The sequence below is a fragment of the Sinohyriopsis cumingii genome, unplaced genomic scaffold, assembly GCF_028554795.1.
Source record: "Sinohyriopsis cumingii isolate HCF-2022 unplaced genomic scaffold, ASM2855479v2 utg000160l, whole genome shotgun sequence".
Lineage (NCBI taxonomy): Eukaryota > Metazoa > Mollusca > Bivalvia > Unionida > Unionidae > Sinohyriopsis > Sinohyriopsis cumingii.
In genome coordinates this window covers 5,851,488-5,868,617 of record NW_028315873.1, presented here as the reverse complement: position 1 = coordinate 5,868,617, position 17,130 = coordinate 5,851,488, and the positions used below count along the sequence as shown (strand labels likewise).

Below are 17,130 nucleotides of genomic sequence, written 5' to 3'. Positions count from 1 at the left end.
ACACTTTCCTGTGCAAACTAGATATGACACTCTGGGACAGTGTGAAGACGAGGAAGAAAAACAAAACTGCTGGGGGAAAAGAAAGAGAGGAATTATTGGGCCTTGGACTATATTTCAATGGTACATCCTAACGATAAATCTGCAGTTAGGACGAATGATTTGTGAATTTTAAGTCAGTCTTAAATTTCAACCAACATGACCTGGACGTTTCCAACACATTTTGAATCCGAATTTAAATTGACAAATCAGATGACTCAGATATGGAGCTAGGACCCTAACGTTAAGTATCATAATACTACAACATAACTACAATTAACCCTAACGTTGAGTATCCCAATACTACAATATAACTTGGGGCCCCGAGTGGCCGAGTGGTCTAAAGCGCTCACCGTTACAGATCACTGCCATCTCACCTCTGTCTGCGTGGGTTCGAGTCTCAGATTCAGCCAATGTAGGTATGTGAGAAAGCCTGCCAGTAGCTTCTCGTGGGTCGGTGGTTCTTTCCGGGGGGTTTTCCGGGTTCTTCCTCCACCATTAATACTGGCCGCCATGTATAGCCTATCTTGTGCTGAAAAATGGCGTTAACCCCTCAACAACAACAACAACAATATAACTTCAATTACCCCTAACGTTAAATATCCAAATGCTACAACATAACTACAATTACCCCTAACGTTAAATTTTCAAATACTACAATATAACTGCAATTACCCCTAACGTTAAATATCCCAATACTACAATATAAATACAATTAACCCTAACGTTAAATATCCTAGTACTACAATATAAAAACAATTACCCCTAACTTTAACTATCCCAATACTACAACATAACTACAATTACCCCTAACGTTAAATATCATAATACTACAATATAACTACAATTACCCCTAACGTTAAATATCCCAATACTACAATATAACTACAATTACCTCTAATGTTAACTATCCCAATACTACAATATAGCTACAATTACCCCTAACGTTAAATATCCCAATACTACAATATAACTACAATTACCCCTAACGTTAAAATAGCCCAATACTACAATATAACTTCAATTACCCCTAACGTTAAATATCCCAATGCTACAATATAACTACAATTACCCCTAACGTTATATATCCCAATACTACAACATAACTACAATTACCCCTAACGTTAAATATCCCAATACTACAACATAACTACAATTACCCTAACGTTAAATATCCCAATACTACAATATAACTTCAATTACCCCTAACGTTAAATATCCCAATACTACAATATAGCTACAATTACCCCTAACGTTAAATATCCCAATACTACAATATAATTACAATTACCCCTAACGTTAAAATATCCCAATACTACAATATAACTTCAATTACCCCTAACGTTAAATATCCCAGTACTACAATATAACTGCAATTACCCCTAACGTTAGATATCCCAATACTACAATATAACTTCAATTACCCCTAACGTTAAATATCCCAATACTACAATATAACTTCAATTACCCCAACGTAAAATATCCCAGTACTACAATATAACTGCAATTACCCCTAACGTTAAATATCCCAATACTACAACATAACTTCAATTACCCCTAACGTTAAATATCCCAATATTACAATATAATTATAATTACCCCTAACGTTAAAATATCCCAATACTACAATGTAACTACAATTACCCCTAACGTTAAATATCCCAATACAACAATATTACTTCAATTACCCCAACATTAAATATCTCAATACTACAATATAACTACAATTACCTCTAACGATAAATATCACAATGCTACAGAAAGCTTGGAAGATTAAAACATTTCGATTGAAGTACATTTTACAAAAACCTGTGGATATGCTCTTTCGCCCTATGTCACACCTGGTTTTATAATGTCAAAGTGACCTTACGATTTTCGTATATATTACTGCGGCATATATTGGATTAGACCAATCATGTAGTGTCTGGTATTTGTGAAAGTGTTAGAATTATTCAAACAGGCTATCTGAAATATTTGCAGAGTGTTTTCAAAAGGTTTACAATAGTTTCGAATTGTTTAAAAATATGAAAACAGACCCTATCACACGCAGAGGAATAAATATCATGAAATATTTAAACAAATTTCACGTTAGCATAAGGCGGCGGTGATGTGGTATGTCTAAAGGTAGCATGTCTAAATGGAGAGTGTCTAAAGGTAGCATGTCTAAATAGAGAGTGTCTAAAGGTAGCATGTCTAAATGGAGAGTGTCTAAAGGTAGCATGTCTAAATAGAGAGTGTCTAAAGGTAGCATGTCTAAATGGAGAGTGTCTAAAGGTAGCATGTCTAAATGGAGAGTGTCTCAAGGTATCATGTCTAAATGGAGAGTGTCTAAAGGTAGCATGTCTAAATGGAGAGTGCCTAAAGGTAGCATGTCTAATGGAGAGTGTCTAAAGGTATCATGTCTAAATGGAGAGTGTCTAAAGGTAGCATGTCTAAATGGAGAGTGCCTAAAGGTAGCATGTCTAATGGAGAGTGTCTAAAGGTAGCATGTCTAAATAGAGAGTGTCTAAAGGTAGCATGTCTAAATGGAGAGTGTCTCAAGGTATCATGTCTAAATGGAGAGTATCTAAAGGTAGCATGTCTAAATGGAGAGTGTCTAAAGGTATCATGTCTAAATGGAGAGTGTCTAAAGGTAGCATGTCTAAATGGAGAGTGTCTAAAGTTAGCATGTCTAATGGAGAGTGCCTAAAGGTAGCATGTCTAATGGAGAGTGTCTAAAGGTAGCATGTCTAAATGGAGAGTGCCTAAAGGTAGCATGTCTAATGGAGAGTGTCTAAAGGTAGCATGTCTAAATGGAGAGTTTCTAAAGGTAGCATGTCTAAATAGAGAGTGTCTACAGGTAGCATGTCTAAATATAGTGTCTAAAGGTAGCATGTCTAAATGGAGAGTGTCTAAAGGTAGCATGTCTAAATAGAGAGTGTCTAAAAGTAGCATGTCTAAATAGAGAGTGTCTAAAGGTAGCATGTCTAAATATAGTGTCTAAAGGTAGCATGTCTAAATAGAGAGTGTCTAAAGGTAGCATGTCTAAATAGAGAGTGTCTAAAGGTAGCATGTCTAAATAGAGAGTGTCTAAAGGTAGCATGTCTAAATGGAGAGTGTCTAAAGGTAGCATGTATAAATGGAGAGTGTCTAAAGGTAGCATGTCTAAATATAGTGTCTAAAGGTAGCATGTCTAAATGGAGAGTGTCTAAAGGTAGCATGTCTAAATAGAGAGTGTCTAAAGGTAGCATGTCTAAATATAGTGTCTAAAGGTAGCATGTCTAAATAGAGAGTGTCTAAAGGTAGCATGTCTAAATAGAGAGTGTCTAAAGGTAGCATGTCTAAATAGAGAGTGTCTAAAGGTAGCATGTCTAAATGGAGAGTGTCTAAAGGTAGCATGTATAAATGGAGAGTGTCTAAAGGTAGCATGTCTAAATATAGTGTCTAAAGGTAGCATGTCTAAATGGAGAGTGTCTAAAGGTAGCATGTCTAAATAGAGAGTGTCTAAAGGTAGCATGTCTAAATAGAGAGTGTCTCAATGTAGCATGTCTAAATGGAGAGTGTCTAAAGGTATCATGTCTAAATGAAGAGTGTCTAAAGGTAGCATGTCTAAATGGAGAGTATCTAAAGGTAGCATGTCTAAATGGAGAGTGTCTAAAGGTAGCATGTCTAAATGGAGAGTTTCTAAAGGTAACATGTCTAAATGGAGAGTGTCTAAAGGTAGCATGTCTAAATATAGAGTGTCTCAATGTAGCATGTCTAAATGGAGAGTGTCTAAAGGTATCATGTCTAAATGAAGAGTGTCTAAAGGTAGCATGTCTAAATGGAGAGTATCTAAAGGTAGCATGTCTAAATATAGTGTCTAAAGTTAGCATGTCTAAATGGAGAGTGTCTAAAGGTAGCATGTCTAAATATAGTGTCTAAAGGTAGCATTTCTAAATGGAGTGTTTAAAGGGAGCATGTCTAAATGGAGAGTGCCTAAAGGGAGCATGTCTAAATGGAGTGTGTCTAAAGGTAGCATGTCTAAATGGAGAGTGCCTAAAGGTAGCATGTCTAAATGGAGAGTGTCTAAAGGTAGCATGTCTAAATGGAGAGTGTCTAAAGGTAGCATGTCTAAATGGAGAGTGCCTAAAGGTAGCATGTCTAAATGGAGAGTGTCTAAAGGTAGCATGTCTAAATGGAGAGTGTCTAAAGGTAGCATGTCTAAATGGAGAGTGTCTAAAGGTAGCATGTATAAATGGAGAGTGTCTAAAGGTAGCATGTCTAAATATAGAGTGTCTCAATGTAGCATGTCTAAATGGAGAGTGTCTAAAGGTATCATGTCTAAATGAAGAGTGTCTAAAGGTAGCATGTCTAAATGGAGAGTATCTAAAGGTAGCATGTCTAAATGGAGAGTGTCTAAAGGTAGCATGTCTAAATGGAGAGTTTCTAAAGGTAACATGTCTAAATGGAGAGTGTCTAAAGGTAGCATGTCTAAATATAGTGTCTAAAGGTAGCATGTCTAAATGGAGAGTGTCTAAAGGTAGCATGTCTAAATATAGTGTCTAAAGGTAGCATTTCTAAATGGAGTGTTTAAAGGGAGCATGTCTAAATGGAGAGTGCCTAAAGGGAGCATGTCTAAATGGAGAGTGTCTAAAGGTATCATGTCTAAATGGAGTGTGTCTAAAGGTAGCATGTCTAAATGGAGAGTGTCTAAAAGTATCATGTCTAAATGAAGAGTGTCTAAAGGTAGCATGTCTAAATGGAGAGTGTCTAAAGGTAGCATGTCTAACTGAAGAGTGTCTAAAGGTAGCATGTCTAAATAGAGAGTGTCTAAAGGTAGCATGTCTAAATATAGTGTCTAAAGGTAGCATGTCTAAATAGAGAGTGTCTAAAGGTAGCATGTCTAAATAGAGAGTGTCTAAAGGTAGCATGTCTAAATAGAGAGTGTCTAAAGGTAGCATGTCTAAATGGAGAGTGTCTAAAGGTAGCATGTATAAATGGAGAGTGTCTAAAGGTAGCATGTCTAAATATAGTGTCTAAAGGTAGCATGTCTAAATGGAGAGTGTCTAAAGGTAGCATGTCTAAATAGAGAGTGTCTAAAGGTAGCATGTCTAAATAGAGAGTGTCTCAATGTAGCATGTCTAAATGGAGAGTGTCTAAAGGTATCATGTCTAAATGAAGAGTGTCTAAAGGTAGCATGTCTAAATGGAGAGTATCTAAAGGTAGCATGTCTAAATGGAGAGTGTCTAAAGGTAGCATGTCTAAATGGAGAGTTTCTAAAGGTAACATGTCTAAATGGAGAGTGTCTAAAGGTAGCATGTCTAAATATAGAGTGTCTCAATGTAGCATGTCTAAATGGAGAGTGTCTAAAGGTATCATGTCTAAATGAAGAGTGTCTAAAGGTAGCATGTCTAAATGGAGAGTATCTAAAGGTAGCATGTCTAAATATAGTGTCTAAAGTTAGCATGTCTAAATGGAGAGTGTCTAAAGGTAGCATGTCTAAATATAGTGTCTAAAGGTAGCATTTCTAAATGGAGTGTTTAAAGGGAGCATGTCTAAATGGAGAGTGCCTAAAGGGAGCATGTCTAAATGGAGTGTGTCTAAAGGTAGCATGTCTAAATGGAGAGTGCCTAAAGGTAGCATGTCTAAATGGAGAGTGTCTAAAGGTAGCATGTCTAAATGGAGAGTGTCTAAAGGTAGCATGTCTAAATGGAGAGTGCCTAAAGGTAGCATGTCTAAATGGAGAGTGTCTAAAGGTAGCATGTCTAAATGGAGAGTGTCTAAAGGTAGCATGTCTAAATGGAGAGTGTCTAAAGGTAGCATGTATAAATGGAGAGTGTCTAAAGGTAGCATGTCTAAATATAGAGTGTCTCAATGTAGCATGTCTAAATGGAGAGTGTCTAAAGGTATCATGTCTAAATGAAGAGTGTCTAAAGGTAGCATGTCTAAATGGAGAGTATCTAAAGGTAGCATGTCTAAATGGAGAGTGTCTAAAGGTAGCATGTCTAAATGGAGAGTTTCTAAAGGTAACATGTCTAAATGGAGAGTGTCTAAAGGTAGCATGTCTAAATATAGTGTCTAAAGGTAGCATGTCTAAATGGAGAGTGTCTAAAGGTAGCATGTCTAAATATAGTGTCTAAAGGTAGCATTTCTAAATGGAGTGTTTAAAGGGAGCATGTCTAAATGGAGAGTGCCTAAAGGGAGCATGTCTAAATGGAGAGTGTCTAAAGGTATCATGTCTAAATGGAGTGTGTCTAAAGGTAGCATGTCTAAGTGGAGAGTGTCTAAAAGTATCATGTCTAAATGAAGAGTGTCTAAAGGTAGCATGTCTAAATGGAGAGTGTCTAAAGGTAGCATGTCTAACTGAAGAGTGTCTAAAGGTAGCATGTCTAAATAGAGAGTGTCTAAAGGGAGTATGTGTAAAAGGGGTATTTCAATGATCGTCCGAAAAAGAACAGTTCCTTTAATTTTTTTCGTTTTTTAAATCATTTATTGATGATACAGTTGGCTCCCCATTCATTATATTTTCATATTAAACAATTCTTCGTACCAGTATATCAATTTTTCGAATGTTGATTTTTAACATGAAATTCGTACCATGTCACCTAGTTTGTAATTTGGCTTATTACCTTTATAAAGTAAATCTCTATATAGATTCATACATTTTTACTTTTTTTTTTGTTTTAACTAGTTTGATAAGAGTAATTGTAATACATCTGTTTTGTATTGTTATATTTACGTACAATTTTTGGTAACATCCAAAATATGTATTTGTGTTGCTTGCTATGAAGTACTTCCACATAATATTTCGACTAAATCTTCCGACAACCGCAGATTTGCCTTCCTTAGAAGGGTTATATATTTCAATATTGTTTTCATGCATGCATTAAAGTTTAATGAAGATATTGTAATTAATTTGGAGTATTCGAAATTGTATATAGCTCTCCATTTGAAGGATTTCTTAGATTGTTGTGATTACTTGTTTGATTATGGAAAGTCTTTTGCTAGTGAAATAGTCCCCAGGCCGAATAATTGTCCAATTACTAGGAGCAAATGTTACGGATTGAAGCGTTGGTGAGATTTCTTGATGGCATGGTTTAGTTTTAGTTAGTTCAGGCCAGTACCGCAGTGTCCCTGGAGCTCTCAAGTCAATATTAAAATCTAATTGTGTGGATTGACTGTGTGACTCCATGTGCAGTACTTATGATTGGTGACTGGATTAATTGTCAAATGGGATAATCGAGCAGGGACTTAAAATCATGATTTGACTGACCTAGAGCAGCGTACTGAAAATAGTTCCCCGTAGGACACACGGTACTAATGGTATGGAAAAATGGGAACCAGCCTGGAAATGGGTGAATATAAAATAGAGTATATATGGGTTAGGCTGACCAGGATTGGCTAATAATTAAGTTATGTTGTAGGAAAAAGAATCTTGTGATAGCTTATCCTAGTTGTAAGTGATTTGTTTTAGAGACATTGTTTTATTGATGAAATTTCAGTCCTTTAGCAGTCTTGAGTTTGGAACACTCATTATTAAAATTAGCACCTGACTCTGTGGTGCAGAATTGAAAGCACATGTTTCAAATGCATGCAGGTCCAGAAAATGCCGCGGCTCATATCCTTTCCTCTACACAGAAGCGGAATCCAGGTTTCATCTATACTGGTAAATATAGGTTTGATCATGATCACTAGATTTGTTTTTAAGTTATTGAATTTTTAATATCATGGTGTTTGCATAGGTTTTCTATGGGAACTAAATTAATACCGTGAGTCCTGTATTTGGTGGGAGAGTTGCTTATTTTCACTGCGTGAATAATGGCGTTGCGTTACGGAAATATAATGAGAAACCATGCATTTGTGTGGTTGGCAGGCAGTTGTTAAGTGGTGACGTATCAATTAGAGACACATTATTTATATTCTGATCGCGTTGGAATTTCCAGTTCATAACAGTAGTTGTATAAAAGTCATTGTAAATCAAGGGGAAACAAGTGATTTGTAGCAGGATTCACGCCAGGGTTTAAATTCACTCGGTAAAGACATTCCTTGGCTCATTACCATATTCATTTTTTTTTTCAATCAATAATTCCTGTCTTCTTCGCGTTTATGATTCGGCTTAAGCATTGGTGATATATTCAAAGCTTACTTATGAAAGGAGTTAACAACATTAAGCAAATATTTAGACAAATTGACTCCATTTACTGAATATTTTCACATCAGCATAATAGGCTGATCATATACAATCTTTTTTATCTGTTAGTATACTGCGCTGAGTAAATTGTTCCTATGACTGGTATATGCAACTCTTCAGATACTTGTACAGTCCATTTCGGACCAATCAATTTTTTTCTTCTCCCGGCGCTTGATTTGCTTTACCTTGCTTCTTTCTAGCCCATACAATAGGACTAGCAACACATTGTTTCAATGATTATTGACTAAATGTTTTACCGTTATGTGCATTTAACTAAGCCGCCATTATTTTAGCACACCAATTTTGTTAGCATCTGTTTCTTCATATGAATAGTCGTACCGCATCCAGTTGATAGAATGACTCTGTTTTCTAACGAATTTCTAGGGCCACACTGTCTGGCAGTCCTTTCTTTCAAAACTAAGTCACGATTGCCTTATGCATGTCGCGTTTAATGAGGACCTAGTATTGCAAATTACTCAATCACCTTTCATTAAGTTTCATAACTTCAGCATTTGTATTGACTTTTTATACATATCAAAGAATATAATTACATATTTACAGCCCCCCCCCAATAAAACAAATTCACACATACAAACGTACAGTCACTTGAAATTAATATAACCATCATTTTATTCTTGCGCACGTTTATTGGGTATTATGAAAACTTTGAGTAAATAGATACATAAATGTTTGCTTTGGTGCTCCTTGGAGGAATGTCAGGGCCCTTTTGAATTTTTTTACACCTCTGAACACTTTACCAAGAATATTGTACTTAAATCGTTAGAAAATACACAAAAGTGTATATTTCCTTGCGTTTATTACCAAGAACAACCGATGGAACTATTTCAATTATTCACTCCGTAATTTCACTTTAAATGCCTACTTGTATTCACTCCGTAATTTGACTTTAAATGCCTACTTGTATTCACTCCGTAATTTGACTTTAAATGCCTACTTGTATTCACTCGCTAATTTCACTTTAAATGCCTACTTGTATTCACTCGGTAATTTCACTTTAAATGCCTACTTGTATTCACTCGGTAATTTCACTTTAAATGCCTACTTGTATTCACTCCGTAATTTGACTTTAAATGCCTACTTGTATTCACTCGGTAATTTCACTTTAAATGCCTACTTGTATTCACTCGGTAATTTCACTTTAAATGCCTACTTGTATTCACTCCGTAATTTGACTTTAAATGCCTACTTGTATTCACTCCGTAATTTGACTTTAAATGCCTACTTGTATTCACTCGCTAATTTCACTTTAAATGCCTACTTGTATTCACTCCGTAATTTGACTTTAAATGCCTACTTGTATTCACTCGCTAATTTCACTTTAAATGCCTACTTGTATTCACTCGGTAATTTCACTTTAAATGCCTACTAGTATTCACTCGGTAATTTGACTTTAAATGCCTACTTGTATTCACTCGGTAATTTCACTTTAAATGCCTACTTGTATTCACTCGGTAATTTGACTTTAAATGCCTACTAGTATTCACTCGGTAATTTCACTTTAAATGCCTACTTGTATTCACTCCGTAATTTGACTTTAAATGCCTACTTGTATTCACTCCGTAATTTGACTTTAAATGCCTACTTGTATTTACTCCGTAATTTGACTTTAAATGCCTACTTGTATTCACTCGGTAATTTCACTTTAAATGCCTACTTGTATTCACTCGCTAATTTCACTTTAAATGCCTACTTGTATTCACTCGGTAACTTGACTTTAAATGCCTACTTGTATGGCGTAAAAGGTTTTCGATGCCGTTCATAAATGTATTGAAAAATTCCCTAAAAATGACTAAAGCGTATATATTACTAAGAAGAGTGCTTTTCAACGTGCCACAAACAACTGTAACATGCAATTTCCAGTACTTTTCCAAATGATTCCTCATCACATCAACAACTCGTTTTAAAAGAGAGCACTATTTGCTTTTAATTGCGCATGTTTCCCTATTTGATCAATTTATTTTAGTTTTTGTTCCAACCCATTTTCACATATTTTCTCAACATTCTACACATGTTCCACCCATTTTAATTGCCAATTTTTTCTTTTGACTTCTTTTTTTTTTCTTTGTCATTGACTTTCACCTCCCTCTCTGTTCATCCCCGTTCTTTATGTAGGCCTACATTGTCTAAATACTACAGCATTACCTAAAGATTATTCATTAAAACTGGATATCGTCCGCCATACATTCATATATATTTAAACATTCTCCATCGTCAGAGAAGAACATTATAAGCAATTGGCTTTGGTTCGAATCCTTTTCTGACTATATTGTACATGTGCTATATATAATCTACAACAACAAATTTGTGAAAAAGCAAATATGCAGAAACAAAGTATACTCTAACGTTAAGCCCTTGGCATTTTTAAATTGAATTCCCATAAACCACCACGTGTCATTCCGTCCGTATGGGGTGGGGTGTGTGTGTGACAACGTCTACTATAGTTATATGTCCATGGCATGTATTAGTAATCAGAGAAAGAAAGAAAGAGGCAGACGTGAAATTACAAATGAAAAATGTTCTAGTCTTGCATTACACACAAGTTGCATAAATTGTCTAGTTTCTCTCTTACCTTACTGGAGCTTAGGTACAACCTGACAAAACATATTTGCTAAGCAGTGCCGGATTAAGTCCTCCCAGGGCCCTAAGCACTAAACATATTATGGTGCCCTCCTCTCCCCACAATGGGAAACAAAATAAACAATATTAAAAGTTAAAAGGTGGGGAAAGTACCAGTGTTTCCATCATTCCAAATCAAAATATTCGACATGGTCATATATAATTAATTAATTCAGGTTTATAATCAGCAATTCATTTTGAATTTTTTCTGGTACTCCTGTTGAGCTGGTGCACTAAGCACGCGCATTGTGTGCTTAATGTGTTATCCGGCACTGTTGGAACCAAATACTCTGATATGGATTTGAAGAAAGATGAGAACAGTATTATTTCAAAGGTAGGTGGCTGTAAATTATTGCGAAATCAATATTTTTAAAGAATGAGGCTTTTTTAATAAAAAAGGGGACATTTTATTCGCGCCGGGTGCTTATTCTACATTTGTGCCAAAATAGGACCACTCTGTGCATTTGATGCACGTACTGAAGATGTAACATAAGGAAACAAAAAAAAAAATTATAATAATAAAAAAATAATAACAAAAAATGCATTTGTAAGCTACATCAAAGACAATGTTTAGTCACAGTTCGGGGTTGAATGGACACATAGGGCTACAGCCTGGAGAAAATTCATTCAAATGTGAAGTTTGTGATAACAGTTTTAGTAAGAATTCAAATTTGAAAGTACACTTGAGGCTACATATGGGAGAAAAACCAGCTTGTAGGTACACAAGAGGCTTCATAGAAAAATCATTTAATTGTGAAGTTTGTGATAAACCTTTTCAATGGATTCAGACTTGAAAGCCCATATGGGGCTACATACAGGAGAAAAACCATTCAGATGTGAAGTTTGTGATAAACGCTCAGTTGGCGTTCAAACTTTAAAGTTCATATTAGGAGTTCAAATTTGAAAGTGCACGTGGTGCAGCATACTGGAATGAAATATTTAAAATGTGAAGTGTGTGATAAAATGTTCAGGTGAAGCGCGAGCTTGACGGATCACGTGACAATACACACTTGAGGAAAACCATTCAAGCATGACGGATCACATGGCAATAAACACTTGAGGAAAACCATTCAAGCTTGACTGATCACATGACAATACACACTGGAGAAAACCATTCAAGCGTGAATTTTGTGATAAACTGTTCAGTCAGTTCAAGTTTGAATGTACATATCAGGCTTCATACTGGCACAAAACCATACAAGTGTGAAGTATGTGGTAAAACGTTTAGAATCGGTTCAGACTTAAAGAAGCACAAGAAATACGCAAGAAATAATAGTAAAGTGTGACACCTGTGGTCAAATGTTTTGTAGCAGTCCGAATTCGAAGATCTACATGAGGATACACACAGGAATGAAAATATTTAAAAGTGAAGTTTGTGATCAAATCTTTACTAGGAGTTCAAACGTGAAGAGACGCGAGGATACATACCAGAGAAAAACCATTCAAATGTGACGTTTGTAATAAAATGTTCAGTAAGAGTTGCAATATTGAGACGCACATGAGGACACATACTCGTGAAAGGCCATTCCTGTGTGAAATTTGTGATACGAAATTCAGCCAGCGCTTTAACATTAACGTACACATGAGGTTACAGACTGGAAAGAAACGTGGCCAGGGATAAAGTTATAACATGTTTAATTGTCGTGGAAAACTGAAAGAGTACTGCATCCTGAGCAATTGAAGGATACAATGTTTGCAGTATTCATCATTAATTACTGACACACACAACTGTAAGGATGCAAATTTCTGTCAATCTGAGAAAGGGACGTCAATTTGGGCCAGAGAACAATTAATTAGAATTATGGGGACAGGTGCTTGTTAAATCGCTATACTGCAATGATTTCTAATGTCTGTGTCGGGAGAGGAAGTGATTCTTAATTAAGCCTTCGTTTACTTAACCGTTAGACGACTAGAAAAGGGAAGGTTACCTTTGATTTTATATTGGAACTGTCAGATTTGAATATTTCCAGATCTGTTGTTTGGAATTCTATAAGTCATGCTGGCCGCAACTCTGGCGCCTAGATATAAAAGGCGGTAAATATATTTAATCCTGATTAGTTATGCTAAATAATGGGCGGGGTTCCCACACGAAAATTCTTGGGGTTAAATTGCCCTCATCGAAAACAATTTGTCATTCTGCGTTTTTCTTGCAAGAGTGAAAATATAAGGGACTCCGAGAGTGAATTTGGAAGAAATTCTCTCGTAAAACAATGGTCAAAGGGACCGAATGTCCGAAAAGTCGACGGACATAATTTTGGCGGTAGAAGCGAACAAAGCTTGAAAGTACAATGTCAAATAGCTCCACGGACGTATCCACTGAATTATCCACGGACTTATGCACGAACGTATCCACTGAAGTATCTACTGACATATCCACATACCTACTTATCCAAGTGTCTACGTATCTACGTACTTACGTATCCAACTACCCACACTAAGTTTGAGGGCCGAAAAGAGGCAAGACATTAGTGAGGTTGGAAAAGGGAAAAGGCGAAATGACCTAGAGGAACCACCACAGTGAAGTTGGAGTGGACTGGAATAAGCAGGTTATGAAGTTGTACAGGGCAATGATTTCGATCGTTCAGTTGATTATATGATAACCAATTCTGTCATTTAAAACAGATCAGTTATTTATATAAATATATTTGTGTTTGAAATTCGGTGAAAGTTTTATTTCAAAAAGAAGTGTATCTTCCTAATGTAATGTACTATCACAGTTCTTTACGTAATTGATTAAATTTTCTGTTTTTCCATGTACGGGGGCTCGTGTCATTCTGTTCTATACATTTGCTCAGATCTCTATTTATTCCATCTATAATTTCACACTTTATTTTAATATTTACTCGATCCGGGCAACAATACAGAGGGCGACCACCCTCTAAATAACGATAGGCAAATAAAGCGGACACCTTGTAAGAAGGTACAACCTCATTATACCACGCCGCCAGTAGCAACCGCTACAACAACCCTTTTGTAAAATAAGATAATTTTAAACTATTTTATTTTAATGAATAATGAAAACACGCTTTTAATATCATTAAAGTTGCAACAAGATTCATTGGAAATTTGTGTTTATTCCTTATTGATGGAAACTACAGACGTATAGGTACAGTGAAAAAGTACCAAGGTACATGAAACTGGAAAAAAGGCCGCGGTAATTGTGCTCACATTTAGCTATCACTATTACTAATGTAATTATTAGTGTCCCTAGAATTGATAAATGGCATGATAACTATCCTCCAAATGGACACTTTAAAGTGAACAATGTACTTTAAATGCATATATCAGTCTCAGTTGCAAATCTCATTAACAGATAAATTAATTATCGAAGTTATAAATGAAAATGTGGGAGAAATTTACAATATCAAGACGTGAAGTGGATCCAAAATATTCTGGATAAAGCTCTGTAAAAGTCCTACAGAATGAAAGTTCCTTACAAATCTCAAAAACAGAAATGTACTGGTCTGCCAAGAATATTGATGTCAAGATGGCATCGTCCAGAACTACTTTGAATAATTCACAACAGTTCCAGAAAAATAAGCCCTTTCTATTTCTACTGAACAGTCCAGTCCAGTCATGATTTTCATCTCGAGTATCTAAGGGCAGCATAAAATACGGCTGCAAACTTAAAACAGGAATACAAGAAATGACTCAAAAAAAGGAATGAATCTGATTGCTCAGTTCTATTCTTATATGCACCTTCTATTGCTGCTATATTTCACAATATACCCACACGTGACAGATCATACTTATTTCGAGATTTGCCGATTCACAGGACTTAGCCCAATCAGTTGGCGAGGTGGGGGTATTAGTAGTATATGGGGACGATTCAGCCTCAATGGGAATTAGCATTACAGACCCCCCTGGGACTGTTTAGCCTCAATGGAAATTTAACATGGACGAAAATTGTGGGACTGTTTAGCCTCAAGGGAAATTAACATGGGAAATAGATTTTGGGACTGTTGAGCGACAAGGGGAATTGAACATGGGAATATGGGACTGTATAGCGTCAAAGGAATTTAAACAGGGTGGGACTGTATAGCCTCAAGGGAAATTTAACATGGGATTTTTTTATTTTTTTTTATAAAAAAAATGGTGGGTAGGCAATTGAAACTAGATCTCTTTTCGAGAAATGGGAGTGGCCCTGAAAAGGGCCTTTGGATTTATGTTAATATGCCCTTAACATAAAGGGCATCTGCGGCATCTTCTTGTCCTCAAGCTACGTCTTAATGCAGGACCATAAATCAGAGTTCTCTTGAGGCATCCTTGTCTCTCTATGTACACTCTTCGTATCCACAGACTGGTGTCTGACTTGTGGACAACTGTCCACTTGGATCGGACATACATGAGCATGTCCGTCCTGAACATCATTGTTGACACAAGGGTGGAAGATTCAACGTCAGTCCACATCTTGAGGCTCCGAGAATAGGTGAGTGATTGTACTGAACTGCGCTTATTTATAGGGAGGGAAAGGATTGAAACGGATTGAGTTCGTTGACCAATCCAAACACGCGTGACGAAATTCAGTCAGTCCGCATCCAATCGGAAGAGAGCAGTCTGTGACGTCACGTAGTCTATATACATTCGCTAGTGCCTGTGTGCAGTCAATCTATGCGACAGTTTTTCAACATGACGGAAACTCAGAAAACGATCCATTGGGGTGCACCAGTAGTGGAGATTACACAAGGGAACCCGGACTTACTTTCAGAAGAGGTAAACTGGTATTTTGTGGATTTTCTTACCTCGCAAGAATTTGTTCCAGAACCTTCGTCACCGTCATTACCACACGTGGAGAATTTTCGACAGAGACAGAAAGAAGAATTGGAGAAATTTATGCAGCAGCAAAAGGAAGTGGAACAAGCTTTTCTTCTACAGCAACAGCAGCAAGAAGAAGAGGTAAGAAAAAAAACAGCAAGAAGAAGAAGAAGCAGCAAAGAAACAAGAGGGTGAAAGTCAAACCGTCACGGTACTGTTGGACATTTTAGTGGAGTTAAGAAGTCTGAAACAAATGTATCTGACTTCTTTATCACGACCGAAGAGAATACGACCTTCCCGAATTAAACACGCCAACCCTGGGACTAAGCCTACCGTACCGCCCTTAGTGATTTCAACCAAAGCATCATCAGAAGTAGGCCTCGGCCGTGGCAAAGGCTCAAGACAGTTAAAGTTGATTGCTTAAACTCACCCCTGCACCAAGAAAAGAACGGTCCTTTTCAGGGCCACCCACGTCTCTCGAAAAGCCAATAACTCAAAAAATTTCCCATTTTACCCCTATAGTACGTGTCTGTGTATGAGTGCGTGAGTGTAGGTTCTTATTTTTAAAATCAAAAACCCAAAACACTTACCTTTTATCATTAATTTATTCTTTTATCAATAGTTACAATTCAATTCACAATTCACAACAGAGCACTTTAAAAAGTTCATAGACTTCTTCTATCTCATTATTTACTCTCTCTATTTTTTAAATTTCTTCACAGGCTTTTCCTCTTCTTCTTCCTCACTTTCTTCCCTTCTTCTTTTCTTCTCCTGTTTCTTTTTCTTCACCTGTCTGCTTTCTTCCTCTTCTTTCTCTGAAGAATCCCTCTCTTCTTCTGACTCCTCTTGTTTCTTTTTGGGGCAATCTGGAGACCAATGTCCTTTTTCTTGACAATAATAACAGGTATCTTGACTTTTGTCTTTTCTAGCCCCTGTTTTTCTTTTTTGATGGTCTGGACACTCTGAAGACCAATGCCCTTTCTTTTGACAGATATAGCAAGTATCTTCACTTTTATCTCGAAAGGAAGGAGAGTAGTCCGTCGGCTGGTCTGAAGAGAATTTTCTAATGACCCCTCGCAAAGCTCTGATGAAACGTTCGATTTGGCTAGTCTCTTCCATCGTTGTGCTCGGTTAGAGAGTGAAATGAATAGTGAAAGGACAAGATAATACCCTTTTATATACGCTGGTCTACCATGACTATAAAGTAGCTCATGGTGTTTAAACTTGAGTCATTTGACTTTTTGCTTTCAAGATGAAACGATCTAATTCATTTGAGAAGAAAGAAGAAGAAAGTAAGAGGCAGAAACGTGATCTATCGCCTCGTACCAGAGCTGAAGTCTTGGCACAAATTCATGCCAGTGATTTTGAAGAGGACATGAGTGAACCAGAATCCAGACCCTCTTAACCAAGGTCACCACCCTTAGTCAACCCTGACAAATACTATTCCATTCGAGAGACAGAAAAGCGCTCCTTTAGAAAATTTAGAACCACGGCTTACAAATACACGGTGAAGTTTAAAGATTTCAAGTCCGAAGTACCCTTAGAGAAAG

General features: G+C 36.6%; 1 protein-coding gene across 1 annotated transcript in view; it reads right to left on the bottom strand.

Annotated features, from left to right (window-relative positions):
- The window catches only part of LOC149774684 (uncharacterized), a 43,718-nt gene extending 27,019 nt beyond the window's left edge, over nucleotides 1-16,699 (bottom strand). Inside the window, exons 1-2 of the mRNA XM_089944974.1 lie at nucleotides 16,310-16,699; nucleotides 14,286-14,443 (exon numbers count right to left, since the gene is read on the bottom strand). Coding sequence (XP_089801100.1) covers nucleotides 14,286-14,443; nucleotides 16,310-16,699 — 548 coding nt within the window. The remainder of the gene's footprint in view (nucleotides 1-14,285; nucleotides 14,444-16,309) is intronic.
- Nucleotides 16,700-17,130: the final 431 nt, after the last annotated feature.